The sequence below is a fragment of the Oncorhynchus mykiss genome, chromosome 30, assembly GCF_013265735.2.
Source record: "Oncorhynchus mykiss isolate Arlee chromosome 30, USDA_OmykA_1.1, whole genome shotgun sequence".
Lineage (NCBI taxonomy): Eukaryota > Metazoa > Chordata > Actinopteri > Salmoniformes > Salmonidae > Oncorhynchus > Oncorhynchus mykiss.
In genome coordinates, this window is record NC_050570.1 from 32,107,787 (window position 1) to 32,119,818 (window position 12,032).

A 12,032-nucleotide genomic window follows, 5' to 3' on the forward strand; every position below is an offset into this window, starting at 1 on the left:
TGTGCGTATGGCATGTTTCTGAGATATTTTATTTCAGCTCATGAAACATTGACCAACACTTTACATGTTGAGTTTATAGTTTTGTTCAGTGTATATAGGATGAGCCATGGCTAGAATACAGTATATACATATGAAGTGGGTAAAACAGTATGTAAACATTATTAAAGTGACCAGTCTTCAATGACTTCAATGGGCAGCACTCTAAGGTGCAGAGTAGAGTACCTGGTTGTAACTGGCTACAACAGTAACTAAGGTTCAGGTAAGGGTACTGGGCCGAGGCCAGCTAGCGGTGACTAACAGTCTGATGGCCTGGAGATTGAAGCTCGGTCCCAGCTTTGATGCAGCTGTACTGTCTCCACCTTCAATGGTAGCAAGGTGAACAGGCCGTGGCTCGTGTGACTGAGGGCATGCAGTGTGCCCCTGGTGATGAATTGGCCTGCCCGCACCACCCTCTGGAGAGCCTTGTGGGTGTGGACGGTGCAATTGCCATACCAGGCGGTGATTCCAGCCCGACAGGATGCTCTCAATGGTGCATCTGTAGAAGTTTGTGGGGGTCTTAGGGGCCAAGATTCATTTCTTCAGCCTCCTGAGGTTGAAGAGGCTCTGTTGCGGCTTCTTCGCCAAACTGTCTGTGAAGGGACCATTTCAGGTTGTCAGTGATGTACTTCCTCTTTACTCTTCAAGCCCTAACTGCTAGCGTCACACGTCTCATGCAGAGCTGCCAGGGTCCCGTTGTGTCTCGTGCAGAGCCGTAGACACTAAACACTGGGTTAGTAGCCCTTGTCTGACCCAGCCCTCGGATAATGGGATTCTTCCATTGTTCACTCCATCGGTGTGTTTTTAAAACCTGCTCTTGTGCAAAGAACACAGACATATGCGCATTAAACCACTCCAGTGTCTGCCCAAGCCAAGCACACAATAGGCACTAAGGCAGACATGAGGATGAAAGGGACTTGTATACATTTTAAGGAAAGCTGTAGTGTGGAAGAGGATGAACTATCTTTGATTATTTCAATGATTCAGTGAAGATCCTCTCACGTGAAGAAAAGATTGTTGAGACTATGGTCTTCAAATGTTTATTTGTCAGGATCCTGTGATGCTATTCCTGTACTCACTCCCCGTGGTCTTAAGCTTTATGTTCTTGTCGGTTTGTTTGAGTAACCACCTCTGCAGCTCTTTCTTCTTCCGCCGGGCTCTATTTTTAAAACCGGAACATATTTAAGAATTTATACTTCAGAGGGAAACTGAACTGGCTGTCTGGCTGGGGATACAGCTTCCTGTGAAGGGATGAAGGGAAGGAGGAAAGGAAAGGAGTGGGTTGGTGGGGTGGTTAGTGAGATGTATGCTTCCGATGGAGGTCTCTTCATCCACTTTGTACTCAGCTGTACTGTGGCTGGCTACCAATGACTTCATTGTTTCTGCTTCCTTACGTGCATCCTCCTCCTCCGTAAACCTCTCAGCTATTGTAATAGAAGTGGAATCACAGTTTGATGACCTCAATACAAAGGTTATAATTGAGGCTTCTTCTCAAATGAACTGCACTGTGTGTGTGTGCGTGTGCGTGTGCAATGGTATTGTTGTTATAATGTAATGCGTGTATTCCTTTCCCTGACTTAAACACAGCTGCTGAGCTAGTCTACCTTGCCTGACTCATTCATGTACTGTACTGTTGACCAAGAGATACTGTATGTCTTTTTCAATATTGCATCATGTGCAGATAGTCAACCTGAACTCAGAGCGAATTTCAATCGTACAATGTTACGAATTTGCTAAATGCATTAAATGTTTTACGAATTTCAATTTGTTTTGGCTAATGTTAGCTAAGTGGCCAAAGCTAACATTAGCTAGGTGGCTAACATTAGCTAGGTGGCTAACATTAGCTAGGTGGCTAACATTAGCTAGGTGGCTAACATTAGCTAGACTAGGGGTTAAGGTTAGGAGTTAGATTAAAGTGTTAGCAGGTTAGCTAACCCTTCCCCTAAGTTAGATGTTTGCGTTATCCTGTGCGTCCACCCACCCACCCCGACCAACCACCCTACTTTTTTTTCTGATGACTGCCTTGCCTGGTTCACCAACTACTTTGCAGACAGAGTTCAGTGTGTCAAATCGGAGGGCATGCTGTCCGGTCCTCTGGCAGTCTCTATGGGGGTGCCACAGGGTTCAATTCTCGGGCCGACTCTTTTCTCTGTATATATCAATGATGTTGCTCTTGCTGCGGGCGATTCCCTGATCCACCTCTACGCAGACGACACCATTCTATATACTTCCGGCCCGTCCTTGGACACTGTGCTATCTAAACTCCAAACGAGCTTCAATGCCATACAACACTCCTTCCGTGGCCTCCAACTGCTCTTAAACGCTAGTAAAACCAAATGCATGCTTTTCAACCGTTCGCTGCCTGCACCCGCACGCCTGACTAGCATCACCACCCTGGATGGTTCCGACCTTGAATATGTGGACATCTATAAGTACCTAGGTGTCTGGCTAGACTGTAAACTCTCCTTCCAGACTCATATCAAACATCTCCAATCGAAAATCAAATCTAGAGTCGGCTTTCTATTCCGCAATAAAGCCTCCTTCACTCACGCCGCCAAACTTACCCTAGTAAAACTGACTATCCTACCAATCCTCGACTTCGGCGATGTCATCTACAAAATTGCTTCCAACACTCTACTCAGCAAACTGGATGCAGTTTATCACAGTGCCATCCGTTTTGTCAATAAAGCACCTTATACCACCCACCACTGTGACCTGTATGCTCTAGACGGCTGGCCCTCGCTACATATTCGTCGCCAGACCCACTGGCTCCAGGTCATCTACAAGTCCATGCTAGGTAAAGCTCCGTTCACTGGTCACGATGGCAACACCCACCTGTAACACGCGCTCCAGCAGGTGTATCTCACTGATCATCCCTAAAGCCAACACCTCATTTGGCCGCCTTTCGTTCCAGTTCTCTGCTGCCTGTGACTGGAACGAATTGCAAAAATCGCTGAAGTTGGAGACTTTTATCTCCCTCACAAACTTCAAACATCTGCTATCTGAGCAGCTAACCAATCGCTGCAGCTGTACATAGTCTATCGGTAAATAGCCCACCCATTTTTACCTACCTCATCCCCATACTGTTTTTATTTATTTTATTTTCTGCTCTTTTGCACACCAATATGCACACCTGTACATGACCATCTGATCATTTATCACTTCAGTGTTAATCTGCAAAATTTTCATTATTCTCCTCATGCCTTTTGCACACAATGTATATAGACTCTCCTTTTTTCTACTGTATTATTGACTTGTTAATTGTTTACTCCATGTGTAACTCTGTATTGTCTGTTCACACTGCTATGCTTTATCTTGGCCAGGTCGCAGTTGCAAATGAGAACTTGTTCTCAACTAGCCTACCTGGTTAAATAAAGGTTAAATAATTGTTAAAAACATTTTTTTGCCTTAACCCTTGGCCTACAATGGTCATGCCCCTGCGGAAATCTAATTAATCCACTGCATCTGTCGATATCGCCCTTCTGCATCTGCAGTGAAAGATAGAGCGGTGTTTGTCAGACCTTGAGACATCCCGAAATTCAATCTTCTCACGGAAACATCTGTAGCGTCCGAAAGGTTTGCCGTACACGCGATTATGACCACTCGACTGAAGGCTGAGACTCTCACGAACACAATGTTCTCCGTTTTGCCCTTAGAGCGCCCACAAGCCTCAAAAGACTCATCTGAAGTACCAGCAGAAGTATACAGTATATGGTTTAGTGCCTAAAATAAGGGGATATATGTTACAAAAATCTCAGATATCTCAGATATAGGACAGACACTTTAGAACAAACTTCCTTTTTAATAATTTTTTGGACGATATGTTGTTCCATGTAGTGAATCTCCCCGGGTTTAGAGAGACTCTAGAGGGTTAGGTAACCTTCTGTCTTATCTAATGATACCAAACGTAACATAATCATACTAACTGTTCCCAGCCGAAGACGTGGATGTCGATTTAAGGGAGCCCCCGCACCTCTCCGATTCAGAGGGGTTGGGTTAAATGCAGAAGACACATTTAAGTTGTACAACTGACTAGGTTTCCCTCTTTTCCCCTTTAATTTGAGTCTTCCGGTGTTATGTTTACTATGTTACGTCTAGTCTGTGTTACGTCTAGTCTAGTCTAGCCTGAGACCAGGCTGAGATAGTAGAATACCGCTAGTAGGCTAAATCTTGCCCTAATATCTCTAACCAAGATTCCCACTCAGTCAATCTGAATCCACAGGTTCCAAGGTGAGAGAAAAACCTGGCAGACTGGGTGTTTTGAACAGTGCCAACAACCCAAGCAATCTCTTTCTTACTACATACAGACCCACCATAGCAGACTGTCCTCTCAGGCAATGTCTTTAATGCTATGGACCAATGTAGACTTCCCATGATGTGTGAGATTGTGCAACAGTGTCCATCTTGGCCAATCTTTATGTGATTACGTCCGCTAGCTTGTTTGCAGGTTGTGGGTTTAGTAAATTAGGCTTGTTTTTTTGTATATTGTGTTTGGCAGCTTTTCAATGTTATGTTCCTGACACTTAACCATATTGTGTAACTCTCTAACACACCATCTCTTGTGCAAAGACGTAAGAAGAGCCAGCTGATGTAACTGGGATATCTTTTATGACACAGTTATACAGGGACTGGCTGTACTGCTGCCCTATATCAGTGTACAACTGGTGATTCAATTATGTCTTATTGTGCTTTTCTTTTGTTTTTCCAGATAAAGCCACTCACACACAGCCGCTGCTCCCAAATTGTGGACGGTATACCCAATAACAATACAATGTTAATTCATTCATTCAGTCAGTTCATTAATTATTTTCCATGGTGTTACACAGTAGGTGAAGACTGAATCCAGTATGTGTTTTCAACAGAGGTGTGTGGAGACCAACATATCTTTCGAAGATGCAGAGTTCCAGTAACACTGCCCGTGCCAGGAGGGCAGTCCAGCAGCTGAGAATAGAAGCCAGCATTGAGAGAATTAAGGTACGCTTCTCAAACAGACCATATATCCATATATACAAAGATATACGTATATGACATTACATTTTCCATCCTGCAAGTACTTAGTCTGGCTGACACCAGCTCTCAAAGTCCTCCCATGTAGTCGCGTGGGTTGCGTCAGCCAGGCTAGCAAGACCTGCCTTCTCTGACCTTCTCTCTGTGTGAGTGTTTCCTTGTGTTTCCAATTGTAATCTGCTGTATGATTCTCTCCTGCAGGTGTCCAAGGCCTCAGCAGACCTGATGCACTACTGTGGAGAACAGGGTAAATACGACCCTCTACTCATGGGTATACCAGCCTCTGAAAACCCCTTCAAAGACAAGAAGCCATGCACTATATTATAGTAGCGGAACAGCTGAATTATCTTAGCTTTTTTTTTATTTGTATTCTTTTATAGGGAGAAATATACAATGTTAATACCGGTACACTATTTGCCTTAAGGCCAGCCCAGTCCCACTCCCCATGTTTCCTTGTACTTTAGGTTGATTTCAAAATGTTACCTTAGGGCTCTGGTCAAAAGTAGTGCAATATAAAGGGAATAGGGTGCCATTTGGGACTCATTCACTCTCTCTTTTAAACTAGTGCCATTTTGGTAGAATCAGAATCATTGGTCCTCTCTCTCTCCATCATATACAACAATTCATTTGTGACCCAGAAAAAAAGGGTTTAGTTTAGTTCAGTCAGTCATGAATAGATAGCTCATTCTGAGGCTCCTCTCAACAGAGACTGGTGTTCTTTCAGATTGTTACCATATGTTATGCAGACTAAAGACCAGCTGGGTTTGAAATGGGGGTTCCCAACTTTGTCATGTTAACACTAAAACAGTTCCTTTAAAATGTACATCAACTTACTGACAGCAAATGTATTTTACAGTACAGCTACTGTAATCCATTTCACTGTAATCCATTTTACAGTACCACAAATGTTACTGTAATCCAATTTACAGTACATTACTGGAATTACCCATGCAGTAGCATATTATCCAGTGTTCTTTGCAAATGTTCATTTTTAGATTTACATTTTGGTCATTTAGCGGGCACTCTTGACCTTAGCAGCTTACAGTCAGTGCATTCAACCAAGGTTGATTAAAAAAAACAACACATGTCATAGCAAGTAAAACGTTTCTTTAACCGTAGATACTATTTTATGTCTCTGTGTCCAGTACGAAGGACGTTTAAAGGTCGTTTCGCGAGTCAATGCTAACTAGCATCAGCACAATGACTGGAAATCTATGGGTAAACTGACAGTGACTACAGATCAAAGGACAGGGCTAGCTACTCAACCATTCATGGTTTTGAGACTTGCTGCCACTCTGATCTACCCCTATATACATTTAATTGTTAGGGAACTACTACCACCTATCACTTAAATTGGTACAGCACTCTCACCAATGGGTGCAACAAATATGGCCGCTTACAAGACACTCCTCAAAATATATTAATGAGTGAGAAACAACAATACCATATACCAGTTAGGGATCAAAAGGTTTTTGGCTCTCCAAAAATACTGTATTGGTAATGTATTATAAATTACTGGTAGCAATTGGCCAGTAAAGTTTGTAGAATTCCTAAAATACAGAATATTACCGTATTCTGTAGGGGTACAGCATTCTCACTCATTGGTGCAACAAATATAGCCTCTTACAATTTACGTTATTTTACTGTGCACTACAATGTTTTACTGTTGAAATTACAGAAAAGTTTTAGTGTGCTGTAAAACAAATGCATGGTATTTTACTGTGCCTTCTATGATAATCTACTGTATTCAGTTTATACAGCATCATACTGTTGATTAATACAGTAAGTACAGATACAATTACAAAAACATCTAACAGTGCACATCAGCTAGAGCATAAATCATGTCAATGGCCCTAAAGCATTGCAGTTGCAGCACGCTAGTTTAAACCTTTAAGCTCCTGATTGCGTCAGTCAGTCCCCACACAGTAGCCTCTTCGGAAAACAATCAGCCTAGTTTGAATGCTACTGATAAGCTTGTAATAACCCTGTTATGTAAATCAGCCAGTCCCATGACACAGGAGTACACTAACCAGTGCTGATGGGCTGGTAAACCACTGTATGTCTTTGTTCCAAATGGCATCCTATTCCCTATATAGTGAACTACTTTTGACCAGAGCCCCATGGGCCCTTGTTAAAAGTAGTGCACTAAAGGGAAAAGGCGGCCATTTGGGACTGGCCTGTGAATGTCCCATCAAAACAAGAGAGGGCAGGCTGGCCAAAAGGTCATGGCCTCTGTGACAAATGAACACACTCTCAAAGGGTGCCTGTCATTCTGTAAGGGAAAGCATCTAGCTTGCATCCACAGGGCCTGAAGAAGGTTAAAGGATGACCACTTCACCATGTCTAACAAGCATTGTTTTGTTTCTGCAAAGACAATGTCAGAGATCATTTTCTTTTCAGGCGCGGGTAGAGGGTGTGGGGGGGGTATCAATTCAGACTATCCCACTTCTATGTAATTGTTATGAAACTCAGACTAACCTTTGCCTTAGAAACCAACCTTTGTGACTTTGCATAGTTGTCTCGCTTGTATGTGGTACAGTAGATAGATAATGTAGTAACAATATGAAGTATTGCAGACCACGGTACACTAATATTATGTAACCCTTTAAATGAGTGTAATATGCCTTACGTTGATGTAAAAGATGTTGGTCCATAATGTTATCTCTACATAGCTGAAGCAGAGGAGGTAAGATCCGTCGGTGCCATCACAATGACATCTATCCAATGTACCAGCATCAGAGGAAACATACTGTACTAGCCTGAGTGCCAGTCTGTATGTGCTATCATGCAAACTCCTTGTGACTCATTTTCTTGGCAAACAATTGTGAAAACTAGGGATTAAGCAAGAGCACAAACCGATCTGGTACCAGGCTAGAAATGTGCAGGTTTTCTGATTGTATTTTATTGCCAGTACTTTTAGTGTTTCATTCTGATAATGTTTAATTGATAAATGTACGACTTCTATCCTGAAAGGGATTCCGTGAACTTTGTGTAGACTGTTATTATGATTTCTTCTTGAGTTTTAACATTCCATGTTTACAATAACAATACAATAATATTTTCTTATTTCATGCTCTCACAATGGTCATGATGGTCACAGTGGTTGAATAATTGTTATTGTGTGTGTGGGAGTATGCATTTGTGTAAGTGTCCCTGTGTGACTTTGCACGCGACTGGCAAAAGCAACTCGGTAACCATTGTCATGTGCAGTAGGGCATACTGTAGCTAAAACTATAGTTTCTTATTAGACAAGTTCAGGTAGTACCTCCCCAGTTCACTTCACTTTGCACCCAATGAACACGACCCAGCTTAACCATCCAGGGCCTTAATTTTGAAGTAGTCTTGCTTCGGCATCTCACCACTACCTTTCAACCACACTCCTCAAACAACACTAGGATAATACTGTGAACAACGGAATCACTACATTCCCAGTGGATGCAGGGAGCACATCTACGCTGTCATTTGTTTTGTTAGCTATTCAAATAATAGAGACTGACTGCTATTTGGATGGTCAACTGACCGCCACGGAGACAGGCTGCAGCACCAATTAAAACGTTCCCACACCACATGGTATGCTATTTGTCTCCCTATTCTGGGAAATCTCGGCAACCCAGAACCAAAGATCTCACATTCTACTATTTATGTTACGCTCACTCCACAAGATATTATATTCTGTGGCTTTGAAGGCTCGCTTGAAGTTGCGTGTTGCTGTACGATGTGTTTCTACACTTGCCTCTTCTCACTGTCACAATGTCACTGCAACGACATGCTGAACTTCAGTCGAATCTAGACTATATGTGTGTTAACACTTTTTTTTTCTTCTTTCCCTTGACGATAAATTGATGATAATACAGTAGGGGAGAGCGAGGTATGTTATCACACTTCTCACGATGTCTAACATCTACTGGGCACAACGGATCACAATGGTAACGATGACATACAAATGAAAGAAGGAAGTCTTGGGCACATATGTTGCATTCATTCCAGCTTCATATCTTACATATCTTCACAGTTTTGCAACAGCCTAGTTGACGTACATCCGTATCTGACTAATCAGACTCATCTTCAGAGTCACAGTTCTGGCACACATAAATTGCCTGGCCTGAGGTGCAAGCATCATGGGCCCATTTGTTGCATCTCACACACTTCACCCAAGTCTCCTTTGGAAGGCTGTTTGAAAATGGCTGCACACAGACGAGGCAGAAGCTCTCCTCTTCATCTGATGACTCTTCTATGATTTTTTTTCTTTTTTTAGCTGCCTTTTTCTTTGCAGATCCAGATTTGGACTCCTCCCCCTTGCTTCCCTTTCTTCGGAAACAGCCTTTTGCTATATTGTGCCTTATTCTTTTCCATTTCTAGTACCTGCTTTACTGGTGTCATTTAGAATTGCTGTTTTGTGCTGTTTTCTTCCTTTGCAAGCTGATTTTCGGGGGCCAGCTTTTGCATATGGCCGGATATCCTCTGGAGATGGTAGTCCGCTGTCAGGAATGGCATTGCTGGGCAAGGGTGAGCTGCTGCTAGCATAAGAACTGGGCGTGTCTGAGCTCGTGCTATGCAGGGCTAGAATAGTGCTGGGGCCTGGCAGGGCTGGAATGTTGCTGGGGCCTGGCAGGGCTGGAATGTTGCTGGGGCCTGGCAGGGTTGGTGCTGGGGCCTGGTAGGGTTGGGTTCTGAATGGGGCCATCTTTAACGTAAGATGGTGCAAACTCGGTTTCCATAAATACATCCCTGTTGTAAGGTTGTACCCCAGCCACCCTAAAGCCAGCCTGAATGTTCAAGGGGGTTGCAGCCAGAGGATAGACGATTGCCACAATCCCAGGAATGTCATAAATGTAACATTGTCTCCCCGGGATTGTTCCTCATCCGGCATCACAAGCAGTGTTCATGTGCCTCTTTAGCGACATGTAGACAGACCTATCTAAGGGTTGAAGCCGATGAGAGCAATGGGTTGGGATAATTGAGTCCATAATTGAGTCCATCAATGGACAGATGAGACTCGTGGTTTTGTCCAAAAGGAGTAAACAGGGCTTCTCCTTGGAGAATTTCGTATGCTGGACAAAATGTTTCAGGAAGTCAACAAAGTGCACATCTTTCATCTAGCCAGAGAGATTTGCCCCTCCTTTGCTGCCAGGTGCCCCGTTGATCAGGAAATGATCGCGGAAGTTGACACAGGGGAATATAAAATATGGAGGTATACTATTCCTTGTGGCTGAGACAGCACAGGCCAGTGTGACGAGGGTTCTCCTTTCAGCGGAGGTCAGTGACCCTAATTGTTTGAATCAACGTCTGCCCACCACTATGCCAGGTTTATGTACAGTGATCACCCCAGTTTCATCGACATTCCATATGTCTCCTGGTCCAAACTGATATCTCTGTAGCACTTCTGCTACATTGTCGAAGAAAGCATTAACATTTTCTCTGTTGAAGCTACTTGCCCTGTCAAGGCTAGTTGCCTCTGGCTTTCTCAATGACACCGCTGGGTGCCGCTTTAAGAAGCCTGTAAACCATTCTAAGCTGGTCTTTTCTTTTTCTGCCCACATTGGCACGAACTTCAGCTGGTGTGCCACAGCAAACAAATAGGCAAGTCTTCTGACCTCACTTGGCGACAGACCAAAATAAATGTCAGCTGACCTAGTAATATACTGAACAAGCTACATCTCCAAATCAGGTGGAAAAAAACTGCCGTGGCTTTGAATAGCCAACCACTGTTGTTGGCATGGCTGTCTGACTTTCACCTTCTTCTCTGGTAACCTTTTGAAAATACAGAGTCAGATTACGGTCATTTATGTAAAAATCCTTCGCTGTACTCCTGATTGATTTGTTCTGAAACTTCACCTGCCTCACTGCCTTTAACATTGTTTCAGGTGGTGTGCTGCCATTCTGTCTTTTATCATTTCTAACCATCTTTCTTTCCTTCCTTTCTTCTTTCCTTCAAAAACACATTTCCTCATTATATACTCATTACAGGCTTATTATGCCCACCTCACCGTCTACTATCATTGTTGCCACATTGCAATTCATAACACCACACTAAATTCATGACTGTGTGTGTGTGTGTGTGTGTGGATATACTGTCTCATATAGTAGGCATGTAGTGTGTTAGTAGATACAGGTGCGCACACACCACACACCACACACACACACAAGCCAGAGCCTGTCTTCTGTAGTCCAGGGATATGTCTGCTGCTCTAAACTATATGTACAGTATATATAATAATACATTTATGGTAACATTTAATACTACTATCAGAGCTGATTACACAATATCACATTTTTTTAAGCCTGTTCTATGTGTACTGGGGCAAGTTGTCACATGTAAAGACTTGCCCCAAAGTCATTAAAACAACTTACCCCAAACTGACGTGTGCTAATGTTGGCTAAATCTCAAGGTTAGCTCAACATAGGACTGCAGCTAAAGTATCAAAAGACACGTTATTGTCTTCTCTACTCAGTGCAAAATTATAATTTTTAACATTCATACCTAACAAAGTTTTATTGCATAAAATGTAAAGTGCCAATTTTTTACTTTTGAAGGGGAAAAATAACAAACTTGTGCTCACCTCAGATTAGAGTGACCTTGACCACATGTGAACAGGAAGTTGACCATAGAACATGTAGTCACACAAAGTAGCGATTTGATTTTTTTTTAGATAGCGCCTCTAGTGTTGGAGGTATGACCAGTTTGACAACTTACCTCGCTCTCCCCTATATGTTATTTTGATGTAGGTGTTCCATTTGATTTTTGCCGACTCAATTCATGTTACAAAAGGATTTTACAGTTTTAAAGCAAACTTTTTTTTTCTCTCTGTGACAAATACGGATACTGGATTTGATCTCTGGTACATATTGTCCATGTGGATATTTTTCCTGTGTCATGTAATTTTTGCATTATATTCCCAATTTTGACGCCTTATATTTGTAGATGTTAATAAAGGTCTTTAAACACATGATTTTTGAGTGATTTATAAACATACTTGTCCTGGCACAAA

General features: G+C 42.6%; 1 protein-coding gene across 1 annotated transcript in view; it reads left to right on the forward strand.

Annotated features, from left to right (window-relative positions):
• LOC110521725 (guanine nucleotide-binding protein G(I)/G(S)/G(O) subunit gamma-12) overlaps window positions 1–11,984 on the forward strand; it is a 75,236-nt gene extending 63,252 nt beyond the window's left edge. Inside the window, exons 3-5 of the mRNA XM_021599528.2 lie at window positions 4,745–4,787; window positions 4,899–5,010; window positions 5,245–11,984. Of these exons, the coding sequence (XP_021455203.1) occupies window positions 4,930–5,010; window positions 5,245–5,370 (207 nt within the window). The 5' untranslated portion in view covers window positions 4,745–4,787; window positions 4,899–4,929 and the 3' untranslated portion in view covers window positions 5,371–11,984. The remainder of the gene's footprint in view (window positions 1–4,744; window positions 4,788–4,898; window positions 5,011–5,244) is intronic.
• The last annotated feature ends 48 nt before the right edge of the window (window positions 11,985–12,032 follow it).